Source organism: Motacilla alba, chromosome 2 (assembly GCF_015832195.1).
Source record: "Motacilla alba alba isolate MOTALB_02 chromosome 2, Motacilla_alba_V1.0_pri, whole genome shotgun sequence".
Lineage (NCBI taxonomy): Eukaryota > Metazoa > Chordata > Aves > Passeriformes > Motacillidae > Motacilla > Motacilla alba.
In genome coordinates, this window is record NC_052017.1 from 53,880,050 (window position 1) to 53,898,753 (window position 18,704).

At 37.5% G+C, this 18,704-nt stretch overlaps 1 protein-coding gene across 4 annotated transcripts in view; it reads left to right on the top strand.

Annotated features, from left to right (window-relative positions):
- Positions 1-18,704, top strand: part of VPS41 (VPS41 subunit of HOPS complex) — a 114,492-nt gene that overhangs the window by 67,636 nt on the left and 28,152 nt on the right. For all 4 annotated transcript variants that reach the window (XM_038161897.1, XM_038161905.1, XM_038161916.1 and 1 more), the window contains 7 exons: positions 4,081-4,178; positions 6,554-6,683; positions 8,333-8,448; positions 9,860-9,916; positions 12,143-12,204; positions 13,057-13,138; positions 18,479-18,571. In XM_038161897.1, the coding sequence (XP_038017825.1) occupies positions 4,081-4,178; positions 6,554-6,683; positions 8,333-8,448; positions 9,860-9,916; positions 12,143-12,204; positions 13,057-13,138; positions 18,479-18,571 (638 nt within the window). The remainder of the gene's footprint in view (positions 1-4,080; positions 4,179-6,553; positions 6,684-8,332; positions 8,449-9,859; positions 9,917-12,142; positions 12,205-13,056; positions 13,139-18,478; positions 18,572-18,704) is intronic.

Genomic DNA, 18,704 nt, shown 5'->3' on the forward strand with positions numbered 1-18,704 from the left:
TGGTGCTTTTCTTCAGTAATCTTGCTTTTGTTTTTGCTACAGTTCATTGCATCTGTGAGTCTTCATTCAGTGTCAAAGATAAACTCCAAGTGAGTGTTTCTATTTAGGTTTAAACATATGTTAGCTGAGCAGATCCTATCAGTTTAGCTCTGTCAGCAACTGCTGAGTAGTAGTGTATTGATCAGAAAGTATTGGTATTGAATTACAGGCTTAACGTAGACTAAATGCCATTGTGATCCTTCTTAAAGAGTGCTTGACCTCTGTGCTCACTCCTGAAGCATGTACAAAAGCTGTAATGCTGCACAGCTTCTGGTCTGAACAGGGAGCCCTTCCTCAACTGGAACCCATGAGAAGGCTCATTGATAAATAACTAATCAGACTTTCCAGTTAATATAATGCCTTCTCAGAGGAAAATAGGTAATCTAGTCTTCCTTGGCCTTGTCAGGATTTTATATACTTTTATGGAGAAGTACTTCATCTCTGCCTCAGTTACTTGGGTTGTCAATGGAAGCAGAAAATTGAGATTAACACCCTGAAGTATGTAAAAAGACTTCAAGTTGATTAGAGAATTTCTGTTACATTTACTTTTGTCCAGATTTTGTCTGTGGAATCTCAGCTTAATTCCGGGTACCAGCCAGACAGCAATGTCTCTTGAGTACTTGTCTCCCTTTGCATTCTACCAAATTTCCCACAAAGCAGTTTTCTGGTTTAAAAATTATGTGTTTCAAGCCTATGCTTGTAACAACACATCTGTATGTTTTACAGGGGAGTAGCTTCACACCTGCATGGCAAGTTAGCATCATGCATTGAGATTGCACATTTCAATCTGAATACTTAGAAATGAGAATATTTATTTTCTTATTTGTAAAGTGAGATTAATGGGATCTAATGTACTGACATATTTCTCCTTATGTAGATGGAGGCTTAATTGATGAATGTGATGATCAGAGAATTTACTTCATAAGGTGATTTATGTAAACATTTCATTGAAGCAAGTCTGCTATACTCTGAGAAGCCAAAAAAAAAGAAGAAAAAACCCAAGCCTAGTTATATAGTTGATTCTACTTAGACTTTTGTTCATCTGTTTTGCCACAAGCCATACCTATAATTTATAAATTGCTTCACAAAATGAGTCAAAATTCTTCAAGATTTTGACTTCTTTGTCATCAAACCTCAGAATTTCTAAGCCCCAAAATTCTTCAAGACTGAATATTTTTCCTGTAGGTTAACAAATGTTCTTGGCTCAGTGGAAAAAAAGAGTTTTTCAGAAAATAGGCTTTGTAGCTTAAGTGATACTTATGTGAGGCCTTTTCTTGTCCTCTAGTTGGAACTGAATTCACTTACTGTCGAGGAAAAAAAAAGTTATATTTTACGTCAAGTGCAACTCCATGCACAAGATAATGGCTAATCAAATAATGCCATTTTGTATTCTGTTTTGGTTTGCATAAGTTACCTAGCTCACTAAAATCATCTGCAAAATGTGTGTTCATTGTTATAAGTCGCAGTGCACCATACCCTTATGAGTTCTCAGGATGGTATCTCCACCACCAGTGCTTTTAGGTGAAGTCAGAGGTAAAACCCTCTGACTGTAACCAAAGTTTTACTCTTCAAAATCTGCTGGGGTAAAGCAGGGGCTGCTTTTAGAGGTTTCACTAAACAATATAGACTCCTTTTAGTTTCAGTGTGTCACATAAACATGGATCTTTAAATCCCAGAGAAAGTGGCTTTATGCAGTTTAGGTAAATATTGCAGCATACATAGTTTCATTTCTGTATTTTGGTGTATTTCATACATTTCATTTAATGAGCAGCAAAGAAGATTTACAGGTTTCTTCATTTTGCTTCCAGGTAATTTATTTGACATATGTACATAGATGCTGAACATGGAGTAGATCCACTGTCAGCCTATCTTCTATCTTCTCTTATGACAGGCATAAACATGTATGACACATGGCCATACCTCAGTCATTTCCATTTACTTCAGTACTACATTTGTTTTAATTATTTTGGATCTTTTTCAAATTAACAGCATTTCTGCATTGCCTTCATGTTGGATTTCTTTTCCTCCTTGATCACAACACAGTGTCTAGAGAGTAAGTCAATTTAACCTATTATTGTGCAGCTGTTACTTCCATCTTCTTTTTTCAGTAAGACTTTTTTGATTAGCAGCATCAAAGGTTTTTATCAGGTCAAGAAGCACTGTCTATGCCAGCTATTTTTTGTTCAAGGCTGTAGCTGCAGAGCTAGAGCATTGTGTTTCAGCAGCACCTCTTGAGAAAGATGAGCTAAGAAAAAGCTGGTAGTGAAACCAAGGAAACTATATTCTGTTCAAAAACAAACTTGAAGTGGTGATTTTTATTTGTTTGTTTAGTTATGTTTCGCAGATCAATACTTCTGCTTGATCTTAAATACACCATTAATTGGGCATTACAAGCATTTTCACTGGAAAAAGGGACTTAAGTTCTATTATAAGACAAAGAAACACACAAGGATTTTAAAGCTGTTCCTGTAATCATTAAAAATGATAATTCACCTTGCTGTTTTTGTCTTCAAATACAAACCACAGTATTTCACATGCCTTTGAGAGCATTCTCCTGGCCCTTCTATAAAGCTGAATTTAAAGTTTCTTTGATAGTATTATGGATTTCACTTTGTTTTTTCTTTTCTATGTTTTTTCTCCTGCCTTCCATATTATTTTAAAATGCTAAGTACTAAATTTTAAACTGAGAATAAGGTATGTAGTTGGTTTTGAACTGATTTGTTTAAAATCATCACTGAGAGCAACGTGTGACACAGTCAAAGTAATCTCACCAGTCTTGTAGGCTAGAACAAGATAATTGTGTACATGGTTACACATGTGAACCTCTTCTCTGTGAATGGATTGAGTGCTCTACCCTTGTGCTGTAGTGTGGTCCTTCAGTGATGCCAAAGTGTCAGCAGTCATTAAAAGAAAAGCAGTGCTTGGTTATTTGTAGAGAGAGAGGTGTCAAATATATACTCTGTTTCATTCTATTTTTTTCCTTTTGTGGGAGGATGACTGTTTCTCCTGTTCCTTCTTATTATCTTAGCTAAAGAAAATCTGCTTTATTTTTAATGTCATTATGCTGTATTTTCTGTTTGCCTTGCTAGTAAATTTTAGTAAATATATACATATATATTAGTAGTGTATTATGCTATACAGTAAGGAAGGAAACTTTTTGTTTCTTACTTATGCTTGGATTCTCCTAAAACCATGTTTTGGGAGAAAATAATGAAGTATCTCATGCTTTTTTAAAAGCTTATAGTTACAAGACTTGCTAATGTAAGCACTTGGATGATTCTTGGTTTTGTCCCCATGAGAGAGGAGCTCACAAAAAGGGGTGCATTGTAAATCCAGCAGAATAAAAACAAAGATTTGGCAGAGGTCAGTTTGTGGCAGAGGTCTCATTTATTAAGTCTTTTTTTAAATTACAGGTCAGCACTCTGTTTTTCTTTCCCTTTTTTGAAATAAGCTCATGTAACTATCTTTATTTCAAGACTAATTTCAGACAATTACATTTTCAGTTTTATGAACAAGAAAAGATACTATGAACTGTGTTTTCTTTGTAATGAGTGTATCTGTAAATTATTCTGTTATGTTTAAAGTGATGATAAATAAATAATGATCTTTGTGTTTTCCTGTATACCAATAGATGTAGCATGTGCAATTATCTTATGGCCACCTGAACATGCTGTGAATATGCAAACCAATGAAGTTGTACTACTTATTGCCTGTTTCATTGAGTTTGATTTTTGTTTTGCTTCCTTTTTCAATGTGATTACTGAAAATCAGACTGCACCTTCATTTCAAATGTTTCATCTCTAACATACCCTGGAGCACAAACATTTCCTTTTGCAAGCTTTAATGCATTTAATATGTTAAATGTAGATCTTTGTCTGATCCAACTGGGAAATCTCTGGGTTTGTTATATGTGTTGAGTCTTCAGTTCTCTGAAGTGGTGCTATATGCTGTTGATTGTCTCTGAAAATCAGTGAGTTCTTCTGAGGTAGTAGTTCATACGCATTCGTGTTTTTGAGTGTGTTTTTCTTTCCTGTATTTCAGTTTTCCAATTTGACACCGAATTCTACGTCAGTGGACTTGCACCTCTCTGTGACCAGCTTGTTATACTTTCATATGTAAAGGAGATCTCCGAAAAAACGGTAGTTTTTTTATCTCAGAGTTTCTTCACAACATTAATTTGGCCTGTGAGTTGGGCCTTAAACTAGTCATACAAATATGATTATCTGAGAAAAAATTTGTAGTCTGCTGGTTGTGAACAGTGCTTGAAACGTCTCTGATCCATAAAACAAGGTCAGCGGAGGTAATGTTGAAAACTAATGTGCTTACCTTTCAGAAATGATGTTTGGGTTCCTTTATTTCTTGCAGAATGCAGAGAAGGTCTCTAGCTAGTCCTTCTTGCTCTTTTTTCCTTCCTTTCTTCCCCCCTGCCCCTTTTTCTTTCCTTTTTTCTCTTTCTTCCTGATGTTTCTGCACCAGAAGAAATAAAGAATCTTGTTTGGCCATAAGAGGAGCTTGCTGACACTGCATCTCAAAAGAAATGAGAGTAGTGAAGTTGATGAACTCAAGCATAAGAGTGACTGTGGGGTGGAATGAATGATTGTGAGTGAGTGGCATCATTGTCTCCCATTCTTCTAAGATCTTTAGTTGCGTACACCCAGATCCGTGGGTGGAGAGGTAAAAATTAGAATTCTTGTCAGCCATTTTTACTGTGCATGGACAAGTGATGTGTCTGTCTCTGACACTGATTTCATATTGCCAAATAAAAGGCAAGGCAGTGGAGGAAATCCTTCAAGCTGCAGTGTGAGAATGGCCGATGCTCTTGATCATCTCTTTGATAAGCATGTCTGCGTTAGGCAACCATCACCATAGTAACCTTAAGAAATTGGGTGCACAAGTTGCTAGGCAATGAAATGCTGTAGGTTCAAACAAATGCATGAGCCTTCTGAAATCAGTGGGGTTAGCTTCTAGTTCTACTTCAGGATGTCAAATTATTATTTCTTTATTTATATTAAGGAGAAAACTAATGTCACAGCAATGTTTCCCAAAAGAGACAGCACAGTGTGGGGGAGTCGGTGAAAGACAAGAAAGCACACAAATGGGATAAAGGAAGGGGGAGGAAGAGGTGGTTGAAATGCTAGGGAGCAAGGAAATTGGGACACCACTGTTAATGAAAAAGTAGTACAGGAAAGGAGCTAGTGTAAACAAGGTAGTGACTGCTAAAGGTTAAAGTCATTTTAATTGCTTTAGGAAAGAAAGATGAAAAGAGAATTTCAGGTGATATAATGGTAATTGAACAAAAGAAAAAGTTTTTCTCATGTATTTGCTTTTAATTAGCCTTTTAAACAAACTCCAAATGCTGGACTTCACTAACTTCTCAGTTCTCTGGGTAGCTGTAGAAGGAACAGGTACAATTGTCCCTGAGGGTGCATCTGTGTCCTGTTGTGATGGGAACTCCTTTGCTAGTGTCTTGGTTCATTTGTCTTGTTAGTGTGGAGCCCAAACTGTCTGAGCTTGCAGCAGAATTGCTGCTTACTACAAAAATGTCCTTTAGTTGCAAGGAACACTTGTCTTCCTACACTTGATTTCACAGCTTGCAAATGGCAGCTTCTTACTTATTACAAATTAGAGCACAATTGAACTTGCTTTGAAAGTATTTTTGATTTGGGTATTTTTTTTCCTGAAACAGTTAAATTGAGAAAAGACCCAAGTGGTGCTACTTCCCAATGGGTAGGTTAGAGCTGTTTAAATCCACTTTCTGTATGTTCTTGCTTTTTTATTCTATATTTTGCTATAGTTCGCAGCCTGTAGTAGAAAATATAGGATTGTCTTGGATCTTGACCTAATTAAAAATGCAGCTAGTTGAAGACAGCAGTTTCATTTGGACAGAAGGTGAAAATCCATGATGTCATCTTGCCATAACCACCTACATTGCACTTGAAAGTTCGTTTTACTCTAAGTTCATCAGGACAGCAAACTTTTGTATTATTCTCAGATTATTTTTTCCCTGCTGCTGCTGGCTGCCTAAAATCAAGCAGCAGCTTAAAAAAATATTTTAATACCAGAATACCAGGCTCATAGATCTCTGTCCTTCAGGGCATGAGCCCAGCTGGGTATAGGTTCTAAATTGTTCTGTTGCTTGTTGAATGAAGCAGTTAACAGTCATCTGTGATCGCCCTGAAAACTTCTGTGACCACGAGCAGAAAAGTAGTGAGCAAACTCAGGGGTAGGATTGGATCTTACCTATACCTCCTCCCTCAGACTGATCTCCTTCAGGGAAAGCAATCAAAGAGTAACTTGGATTACTTGGAGTAACTTTCCTTTGAATTCCAGATGCAATTACTCTGTGGAGCACAGCTTTCCAATTCATATGATTTGCAGCTGAGTAGCCAGTGCCAAGTACTGCGCCTTTGTGAATGTTTGCAGCTGTTGAATATCAGCCTTGTTTGTAGATGACCACCAGTTGGTATTGCTAAGGTAAATCATGTAGGAAGTGACTAAGGTGTCATTTTTCTAGGAGGTGGAGTGTTGTGCAAGGCCTAGACTCGATATTGTACAGCCCCTGCCCGAGTCCTGTGAAGAGATCTCTTCTGATGCACTAACAGTACGAGGATTTCAGGAAAATGAATGTCGTGATTATCATTTAGGTAGGTGTTCTCAATATTGTTTTGTTTTGTTTTCATACCTTGCTTAAAAAAATATTTGGGTGTACTGAGTCTCCTTTTTCATTTTTATGTCATTTTTTTTGTCATCTCCGTCAACAGCTGTAACTGCTTAGGACATTGAAGTGTAGAGTGGAAATTCACAAGAACCAGTCATATGAAAGAAAACAAATGTGTGTAATTAAACATCATGATTTTAATGCCATCTATGAGGTCAGACATACTGGAGAAGGAAGAAGTATATACCTCATGTAATGTCCAGTATTGTCAAGAGCAATATCTTTGAAGGAGATTTATTCAACATATGATCCATAGGAGCTCTTTTTACACAGAGGTCTTCTGGAGTAGTGAAATGAGTGGCACAATGTCTGGAGATGTACATGGATCAACTTAAAAGGGGCCCACTGATATTTAGCTTCTCTGTACTGACAAAGTTGCCAGTTATATTACAGACCTCAAATGGTAAAATGGAATTAATAGGAACTGGATTTTGGCAAGCTCCACCTAGAAGATAGGTCTAATTATGTAACAGGAAGGGACATCAAGCCCTGGCACAATGTATGCCTACTTTAAAGATGGGATAGTTTTCTGATCTATGTGTTGTAGCTCAGAAAAATGCATGGCAAAGCTGATGCAGAATTCTTTGGAGAAGATTATGTAGCCTGTCTTATACAGAAGCATTTCTTCTGGCTTTTAAAATCCATTAATCTGAATTTTAAGTATCTCCTCTGGCAGCATGCTTCAAATCATAGGCTTGGCAAACCTCTTTGTGTACATCTATGCCCTTAAGCCACCAGAAATGTAGTGTATCTCCTTCTGACCTCAAAAACATCAATGCTGCTATCACTAGAATTGGGGTTTCTTTATACATCTTCCAAAGCAGAACATTGATGTCCACAGCTGTACTTTTATGCTTTATGAATATTCTAGTTTACCTGAAAAGTCTAAATGTTATATATGGTTTTAAGACAAGCATTATTTTGTGAATTGCTTATCACTTCAGGAGTGTATTTGTATGTTTATAGAAAATTATCTGGACAGTGAGTGGTTTTCTATTCTGTACCTACAAAGTATTCATGTTTCTTCATGGTTCTGTCCAAATTATAACTATTCAGAGCAGTCATCTTCTGCATTTGATTTGACCTTTTAGTACTTTTTCTTTCAGCTTACTCAAAAATAAAGGCTTACGGTGTAAGAAAATGCATTATACATATAGCCCTAACTTGCAGCATTGTAAATGCATTGCTGTAATGATGTACTGTGTCCCCAGGGGTTATGGCATCTATCATTTATGCTTTTGATGGCCTTGACCTTGATGGTAAGGATAAGTTTATTGCAGCCTGTGTAGTGTAATAGTCTTCTAAAAGTATAATGATGGGTTCTAAACCATCATAAAGTTTACACATAGTGGATGAATCAGAATTTGCAATAAGTTGAAGTAGTTTTTTAAAATATATTTAGCCATTTAAACCAGTTTTAATTTATTGGAGAATACAGCATCCAAACTAATGTGTCCTGCAGGAGTAGCCTTGCTGTCTTCCTCTTTGTAAATTCCCCTCAAGGGTATGCTAAAAAGCAGAACTTTATCTAAAGAAAATATAATAATAATATTAAAACTGTGTATGCATTTGCAGAGTATTCGGAAGGTGAATCACTTTTTTATATCATCAGCCCAAGAGATGTGGTTGTGGCCAAAGAGCGGGACCAAGATGATCACATTGACTGGCTTCTTGAAAAGAAGAAATACGAAGTAATTTTTACATCATTCTCTCCTTCAGACTTTCCTTGTTTAGAAATTGGAGTAGGATGATGGACTTTGCTAGGTCATTTGGATTGGACCATTTCTGTTCCTACAGTCATTGAGTAAATGCTTGTAAAGGATGGGAGTTAACTATACATTACTCCATCTCTTACAGAGTTAGTCTCACTACTGAAACAATTAATCAGAATTTCACCCAAGTGAGGTAGCTGAATTAGATGCTGAAAATACTGCTCTCATCATCAATTAAGAAATGTATTAGCTGACACTGAAAATTATTAAAGCTGGGTTTTGGATTTAGAATAGCAGAAGAGTTAACTAATGAGCTGTGCTTTTAAAAGTAGAATACTATGGTATTAAACTGTACCTGCACATGCTGCAACTGGTGTTGCTCACAATAAAGCTAATCCAATATTAAAAGACAAGGGTATACAGCTCTCTTGGAAAAAAAAAAAAACAGCTCACCATTTGGTTGCGTAAATACTGATGTTTGAGTATGTATATCTAAACACCTAAAACAGTAATAATAAATTCTTTCATACCATATGAACATGCACACAGTCTGAATTCTAATATCCTGCATTTATTGACTTAGAACATTTGTTATGATGCATAAAGTTAACTTGCAAATTTTAATTTATGTTTGTTGTGTGCCCATTATAAGAAAAAAAATGTGGAGAAGCCATTCAGCATGTATTGCTTTTGCTAATATAATCATGATATTTCTCATGCAGATTTGTTTCAATCCTTGTGGATGCTTTTGCATTGGAATAACAAACTTGTATGATGAGTGTAATTTTGCAATATATGTAAATCACAGCATTTGGTCCCTGAAGACTCCAGTAATTTGCAAGTGACAGCTGTGTGTGTGCCTTTATGAAAGCCATTCAAGTTAGTAGACAGGCCTGTTATGATGTATCTTAAAGGTTTCATTTTTATTTGTAAAAGTGTCAGCTTTTTTTTTGCGCGTTTGAAAAAAAAAAAGAAGAAATAGAAGAACAGCAAATGACACTTAAATTGAAGAAGACATTTGGGCGGGGGAACTGGAAGGTAGCTTTCCCCCATTCACCCCTTTTCCTGTTGATTTTTTTTCAGGTTTTGGTAGTGAAGTGGTCTCTTTTGAAAATGATCAAATGTGATTGCATTGTGTGTTTTGTTGTGATTTGATCTTAATATAATAATGTGGAGTGAACCCAGATGGAAACAAAAGTAGTTTGCTCTTTGCTTGACTGCTTTTGTTTGAATATGAATTCAAAGCTGTTCATCCAACCATGGCATTAAAAATTCTAGTGCTTCCAACACCCTACTCTGAAAAACAGTTGATTTATACAGTTCTAGAGCTTTCTGTATTGAAAATTAGTGTATTTGACTGCTATCTCTGTTTTCTTCTTTTTGAATATAGGAAGCTTTGATGGCAGCTGAGATCAGTCAGAAAACCATAAAAAAGCACAGGATTTTGGTAAGTCTCAAAACTTCTATTCAAAATATAATATCTTCTTTCATTTAGAATGCTGTAAGATGCAACAAATATATTCCCTGTTTTTTATAATGCCAGGAAATAACTGTTAGGCATACTCCAACTGGCATGTGATTTCTTGGTTTCAGCTGCAGAACAGGAGTTTTAGTCCATGAAACATGAAAGGATCTGCATTTTATGAAGGTGCTATTGGCATTGAAAGGAAGATAATTCCATTTCTCTGATTGCTGATGGGGGTTTTTGTTTGCTTTTATTTTTGTATTAAATTTACTGGTGTTTGAAGTAACACACAGTATTTCACTATTAGAGATTGCAGGCAGGAGTGACAAATTTCTCCTTAATTTATACCTCGTAAATGTGACAGGATTTTGTAGAAAGTTTAAGAGATGCTTATTTTCTCACATATAGTTATTTCCTATGTTTATAGTCCCTTTCACAGAGCAACAAAGGGTATCAATGTTTAAAACAAAAGGGGAAATGGTGTAATAGACACAAAAGTGTCACTAATTTTAGCTTTTGTTTGTTTGCTTTCATTTAAATTCACTAACATTGATGCTGCTTTAAATTGAAATCTGTACAAAGTGTTCAAGGTGTGTTTAATTTTTTGGCCAGATTACTGGTGTTATAAGCACGCTGTATATCCGTATGTCTTAAAAACTTTTATTCTTGTGTAGTCCAGAAGTTGAATCAAGATTTAAATGACATGCCATTACCTATCACAGAGTTTGCATTTAACAAAACTACTCTGTGACCCTTGCAAAAGATGTAAAGAATTGTTAAAGGGGGTCCTGGCAATGCATTAGGAGGAAAAAAAGAAAGCCAAACAGACAACCACCAAACTAAATGAAGAAACCCCACAGCTTTTCTTTTGCTTTGCAGAAATTTGCTCTGCAATAAATGATTAAATTCAGTGAAATGCAAGCAGTTTTTGTGAGTTTGGTGTCTAAAGCAAAAGCCAACAGGATGTGTTGGGGAAACAGAATGTTTACATCAAGCCCTAAGTGAAGGATTAGTAGTATCACTGATTTGAAACAACTCCTGTTCTCACTGCCTTGTGACACCACACTCAGGACACCTGACAAGTCTGGTTGCCTTGCGGATTTTTTAGATGGAAGTAATTATCACTGCTCCGCTGCACCTCTTGAGCAGAGCACAGAGATCCTAAAACAACCAGATCTGCATCTCTTTTTCTCTACATCTCTATACATCTTCTCTGGGAAGCTAGTCCACAGGAGAATGAAGATTTCTGTTATCCTCTTTCTTGAGAATGGTGAATTGAAAATATGAAGGTGATTCCTATAGCATAATGAAATCCTAAAATTTTGTGTATATGCATTTTTTTTCTAACTTTGTAGTAGACTGACCAGTTGAAGTTGTTGCATACCCCTATTCATATTCTGCTATGGTAAATACTGTCCTTGATATTGATCAAAGAAATGTTATGCCTCAGAAGATGCAACTGTTTAATTTTTTTTTTTAAGAAACAAGGACTTCTTTTTCATTGTACAGCTTTGGTTTTTTTTCTTTTCGCATCTTTTTTTTTTCTTTCTAGAAACAATGTGCTTTTTTTTAGTGATATGATTCTTAAGTTATGCAATGAGTACACTGGGTTATGTCAAGATGGACATGAGTGTTGAGATTACATTAGGAGGCTCATGCCAAAATTTTAATATATATTAAATGCATATCAGAAACATTTTTCAACTGACCTGTGTGATGAACTTTGAGAAAGAAAATTTGGTATGTAATAACTAATAATCTTGTTAAGTTCTCAGTAATTCCTGCACTTGATTAAGCAGCATTAGGATTTCTATTCTCAACCAACTTTTTGCCCTCCTCTGCAAACTGTGTTGACAAAGAGCACATCTTATACATGACTGGTGGTTTTCTTTTTGAACTAATTCGAGCGCAACAAGATCAGTTATGCATTTCAAACAATCCTTAATAATTAGAGGTAGTAGTCTTCTCAGCATCAGTGAGGTTATGAGAATTATTTAAAAGAGCACCTTTAGTTGAACCTGTGAGCAGTCTATGAAAGTATTTTGTATTGATTGTTCTGTGGGTCCTGCTTGTAAAGGAGAATCAGGGGATCCACTTAGAGCCTTGAATTTGCAGCTGTGTGCACTACTGTTACAGTAGTTCCGTACAGTAGTCAGGTAGTTCACTTCCAAACTTTTATAACTAATTCTCTGTTTTTATTCCCTCTAGGACATTGGCTTAGCCTATATAAATCACCTGATGGAGAAAGGAGAGTATGACCTGGCTGCTCGGTAACCTAGTATTACAGATCTTCTTTGGCTGGCTGAAGTGTGTCTGTGTGGGGGAAAAAGCAAAAACAAATGATTGATTCTGAAGTATTTGCGGATGTTGATTTTCTGTGTGTTCTGGAATTTCTGAAGTTTCAAAACATAGAGGTGTATTGCAGTGCCATATATCTTTTTGCCTGTAGTGGCCTAAAAGTTGCTGTAAATTTTAACTGATATTGAGGCATATATTTTTGAAAGTAAGCCTTGATTTTTCAAAGTCACACTAGATTTTCAAAACTAAGGTTTTCTTTGGATTTTGATAAACCCAGTTTATTGTTGTGTTATTGCACGTAAGAACATCAGAAAATAATTTGATTTTGCGTAGGTATAAACAAAAATGTCAAATATGGGAATCTAAAGTAAAGATCAGAAATTACCCAAGGTGTTTGTTTTCATGTACATGTAAGCGTAGGCATATCTTTTTAAGTGTTCAGTTTTTCTCAGCTGAGATAAAGACTTCACTCATAAAGCTGACCAAGAGGGTGGCATCTCTGCCTATGGTGTGTGGATTTCAACTAGATGATGTTTAAGCTCCCTTCCAATCCAAACCATGTCATGATTCTATGAAAGCTAATATGGCCCTAATCACTAAGGGTGAATGCATAATAAGCAGTTAATCCTCTTGGATGCAACAAAATTTTAAGGTTTGAAAGGAGGAGAACCTGGCATACTCTACCTAAAGTGGTGGTTGCCAAAATAAGTCACTTTTACAAATGTCACAACAGGGAGAAGAAATGAGTCCTTGTAGTAATGCTGTCACATTTGTATTACTTTCTGTACCTACTTTTGTTCTCATCTCTTTCATTTTCCTTGCAGAAAGTGCCAGAAAATCCTTGGCAAAAACACAGAACTTTGGGAATTTGAAGTTTACAAGTTTAAAGAAATAGGTCAGCTTAAAGTAAGTTAATTTCTGTGTCTGCACTCAAGTAATTTGTATGTTGTACTTACTGTTTGTATTGACCAAGTATCTAAAGCATCACATTTAATGGCCCTGTTCTAGTATTCCTGCCCCAGATCTCTGTTTGTTTCTAGACAGCTGTCTTTCCAATTGATGTGTAAATTACGTAAAACAAGATTGGAGGCATAGTGGTATGTTTACTTGTTGGCAGTCTCCAACATGAAAGACCCACCCACAAAGCTTTTACTTACTAAGATGTTCACAGTTAAATACATCTTTTCCATTTATTTTTCATTTGTTTCCAGTATGTCCTAAAAATACTACCCCAGGTATTGAGGAAAATAGACTATGTGGGTGCCAGTCATCCTGGCAAATCCAGGTCCTTTGCAACAGTTACACAGCTTTAAGTGTTAAAGAATAGCAAAGCAGCAGTGAAGACCTATGCTGTGTGCTAGAAATGGTGGTGAGAAAGAGGAGCTGTCTGCACTGCCTGGTGTTTTCCCTAGTTGCAAGCCAGCTACTACAACAGTACACATTTAATGTGAGAGTCTCAGTTAATAAATTGCACAGGACATAAAACCTAGTACTGTCACTGCTAAACCAATTGAAAACTTTATGCACACTCCCTTTGGTAACATGTGTACATTTACTTCTGAATTTTATGTCTTCCTATTCAAACTCAATGAGCCAAAAAGGACATACTATTAAGATCTCACAGCATGCAGTTCCTTGCTGGTTTTGAGCTATTTAATTCTGTTCAAAGACCAAAAGTGTTTCAGCATTACAAATTTCAGAAATGTCTGACTCGGTTTCAGGGCCACTCCAGTGCAAAAACAGCCTTGCCTTTAGTATGACTTGTCTGTGGTTTGGTGTGTTCTTTACTACTTTGGAAGATGAAATCCTATGTTTCTGTTTCTTTATTTTAGTCCAATAAAGGACTTAAATGCAGGTACAGGTGAATTTTTGATACACTGCTTCTTCTTTTGGGTTCATTTTGGTTTTTAGCTGCAAATGTCTGGAAGGGATGTCTGTCTTATCTCCACTTACATCATCCAGCAGACTGTAAAATACAAAAATATTTGCAGGTTTGTTGCAAAAACATCTCACCTCAATTACCACCTTTCTAAACAGCTGGCTGTTTTCAGCCTTTAGAATATCTCTTTTCTTCTTAGAGCCTAGGCCCAGGAACACTCAGAAATACATGAGATGCAGTCCATTATGTTACTCAGCTTCAAGTTGCTGTTCTAGAAAATGCCTGCCTTATTTCACTTTTTCAGTTGCATATAACTGTTCCCAGATTTCTAAAGATGTCTGAGTATCATAAAGGATGAACTAAATTAAGTCAGATCTGAATGAAGGGATCCTTGAAATGCTTGGGATCACTTGTGTGGAATTTTTACCTATTTACATGACTAGCAGATATTAAACACCATATTGTGACTGCCCTGTAATGGCTTTCAGCCCTGATGAGGAGACTACTGAGATGTGGAAACAGAGTTTATTTCACAACAGAATTGTCTTGGAAGAAATTGTACTGCTTATAAGTTGTTGCCTGAAATGTGATGTTTCAAATCTAGCATGATTTGCCAATAACTAAGGTGACAGTAATCTAAAGGCTTGAAATTTCCTCCCTGCACAGAGGAGTTAGTGATACCCCAGTGTCAAATTCTATGGGGTGAGTGTTGTTGTTTGTGTGTGATTTTAGGGGGTTTTTGAGTGTTCTGTATTAAGCGGTCCTGTTTGGCTACCGAAGGTTGCATTTTGATATCCTGATGTCTCTCATCTTCAGTGAATGTCCTCTATGAAACCTAGTTGTGTCAGTTTCAAGATTCTAGAGCCTTGCAGTGATCTGTTCCTCTCCTGCTCCAGCATTGGTGGCTTGAGGGAGTTACGTGCTTGTGTTGCCTTTTGCCCAACCTGGAAATGAAACTCAACCTAATTTTAGTAAGGAGGTAATATAAAAGAGAATCTTTATTTGAAGGCCTTCAGGAACAGTTATGGAAAGGTGTCCACGAAAGCCCACCCCTACAGGGATGAGTACACATTTATAGGTTTAAGGAAATTAGCATAATTGATAAAAAGCACCAATGAGGAGGACAAGTGCTGATGCAATTCCCCCCCAGGTCAAGTCTCTTCTCTGGAGCCCCCGCTTCAACACTGTGCTGTGCTCTGTCTATGACATGTATCTCGAAGACTTGTTCTCAGCCTTGGTTCCCAGGAAGAACCAAGAGGGCGTTGTACCTCCTGGGGCTTGGAGTTCTGGAATTTGTTTTGTCTTTTTGCTTAAGGAAAGGCCATGGAAAAGTACTGGGAAAACTAGTCACTAATACAATAGGTGACAGACTAACAAATATACATGTGAAGAATACAGAGACCATATAAAAGAAAAAAAGGCAAAACCCAAAATGGCATCACTTGTTCTCAAGTCACTTCAGTATAAAATCTAATGTCTCAGCTGAAGCAGCTGAGGAAGGTAGATGGATTCAAAGGAGGGTTTCAAACTGTGTGAGTGCTGGCTGTTGTGGCATGAGGGATAACCCTCCATTCTGTTTGCTGTGACAGCAGTGACTTTCAGCAGTGGTGCAGGATGACCAGCTAGCAGCAGCAGTGCTTTAACCAAAACACTGGATGGAAGACATTTGAAAGACTTCACCGGACTGAAGTGGGCATAGCAGAGAGAAGCATTTTCCTAACAGGCTCTTTCATCTCTTAGATAGCCTTTGAGGAATAAATAATTGTTGTTCTAGCTTATTGGTGAGATGGTTTAGGCTATCTCATATCAACTTTTATATGGGTTTTCTTGTATATACCTCATCCTTACATTTATTGATAAAAAGTCTGAAAGTAGATCTTGAAAAGAAACAAGGGAAGAAAATATTTCTCTGTATAGTATCCCTTTTTTATTTAAAGTCACTTTACCACATAGTTCAAGAATTGGTACAAAGGCAGTCTGATTCAGATGCTTTTTTGTCTACCTTGCTCCCTAACTGCAGCTTAAAAATAAAATAGGAAGAGTTTGTAACCTCCAGCATGGGTCACCTTTGTGCCAAGGCTTAAAAATAACTTGTATGCTTCTTACATGCTTCATGTATGCTTTCCTGAGTATGGTGGTCAAACTGCAGGAGGTGGCTGTGTTTTTTCTTCAGAGCAATGGGATATGGGGCAGGAGAAGTTTTCTTCATGAAGCAGCCTGGCTCACACACAAGGAAACTACACCTCTCCAGAGCTTGCTGTATGGCCAAACAGCAGCCAGGAGTTGCAACAGTCTGTTGGGGGAAGTTGTTCATTTAGGAGGTAGCAGGAAGGTAGAAAGTGGGAGTGAAAACAGCCATTAGAGATTGTCTTCTGCCTTAGAGTATCTAGTTAATGTCTAGCTTGCTTTCTATGTGTTCAAAAGTGATAAATCCTGTGACAGCTGGTGGGAGCTGATGTTGGCAGCACTACATTTCAAAAACTTGGCCAAGTCCAAACAGCACAGGGAGAGGAGAGGTCTAAAATGTAGTAAGATGGTTTTTTTCCTGCTTTGTTCAAGCAAGTTCAGTAACAAAATGCTATTGTACCATGTCCCAGTAGCGGGCAACAGGCAACATCTCTGAGTGTATGGAGGAATTTCACTGGTGTTGGTCCCTCAGCTGCAAACCCTACAATCCCCAGACAGCTGGTAGCAGTGGGATTTATTTTGGCAGGTGGAAATAATCTTGGCCTCTAGTTGCATGGAATAGTAGTGCTGATTAGATGCTGTGCTGAAATTCCAGGGTATGAGCTGATTTATTCTGGCAGCTTCTCATCTCTTGCTTGCTGGAATGCAATTCCTTAACAACTCCTATGCAGTAACACATCATATGCCTTCACCCTTTTCATGGAGAGATATATTTTCAAATTAATTTTCAATTGGGTATGTAAAAATAGCTTTTCATAGAATGTGGTGACCCCAAAGTCATAATTCAAAATTACACATATATTGTGCTTGCGTGATCAGGTTCTGGTAGTGGGAGTGCTACCGTAGCGGCTTCTGTGAGAAGCTGGCAGAAGCTTCCCCCATGTCCATCAGAGCCAATGCCAGCCAGCTCCAGGATGGACCTACTGCTGGCCAAGATCAAACCAATCAGGAATGATAGGAACACCTCTGCGATAACAGATTTAAAAACAAAGAAAAGAAGTTATTGCACAGTTGTAACTGTGACCAGAGAAGAACTGAGTGATAATATAAGAGAGGAAACTACTCTGCAGACACCAAGGTCAGTGGAGAAGGAGGAGGAGGAGGTGATCCAGGCCCCAGAGCTGAGATTTCTCTGCAGGCCATGGTGAAGACCATGAAGCATCTGTGTCCTTGCAGCTCATGGAGGACAGAGGGGATGCAGAGATCCACCTGCAGCCTGTGTAGGAGCCCATGCTGGAGTGGACTGTGCCTGAAGGACTGCGTCCAATGGAAGAGTGACCCAGATTGCAGCAGTTCGTGGGGAACTGTTGCCCATGGGATGGATTAATGTTAAAGAAGTTTGTGGAGAGCTGTCTCCTGTGGGAGGGACCCCATGCTGGAAAAGGGGAAGGACTCCTCTACCTGAGCAGCAAGAGAAGCAGGGTGTGATGAGCTGACAATCAATCCCTGTTAATCAATCCCCATTCCCTGTCTCTCTGTGTTTCTGGGGTGAAGGAGGTAGAGCCCAGGAAGGAGGAATGGATGGAGGAAGATGTTTTTGAGATTATTTAACTTCTTATTATCCTGCTCTGGTTTGGTTATTAAAAAATTCAATTAATATCCCAAATGTGAGTCTGTTTTGTTATGATGTTATTTGGTGAGTGATCCCTGGATCTTATCTTAACCCACAAGCCCTTCGTTATATTTTTTCTCTTCTGTCCAGTTGTGGAGGGAAGTGAGAAAGTGGCTTTGTTGGGTACCTGGTGTCTAGTCAGGGTCAATCCACTACAACATATTTTTCAGCTAATGAATCATTAAACCTTTTTAAGGCCAAGACTTAACAAAATGGATTTTGAAAACATTCTTGTTTTGAGGGGTCTTTTATGGGTTTTGTTTTCTAAATAATTACTGGTCTCTTAAGGACAATGGCTGCTTCTCCTATTCTAATTAGTGTCTTGCCACCTGTCTCTCAAATGATAGTTCTTTCCAGCGAGTTATAAAATTCCAGTGTGTATAATCCTAAGTAAATACTTCTGGGTGCTGCTTACAAGTATGAGTTTATAAGGTTTCCAGGGATTACTGGGGCCATGTTTTGCATATAGCCTTGTTCTTTGTTTCACAGCATTTCTTTTTTTCCATCAGTGTACCAGGATGTTACATGTCATTCACCATTGGACACTTTGTTCTCTTTGTTCCTGTAGGCAATTAGTCATTACTTGCCAAGACGAGATCCAGTTTTGAAACCTCTGATCTACGAAATGGTCCTGCATGAATTTTTGGAAAGTGACTATGAGGTACTCCAGCCTGATGTGTCCCATAGTTATAGCCAGCCAAATACCCTTAGCAGTGAAGACTTCTGACAGCAAATTCTCTGGTGTATTCAAACAGATTATCAGTGGACAGTTCCACAATAATGACAATATTTAA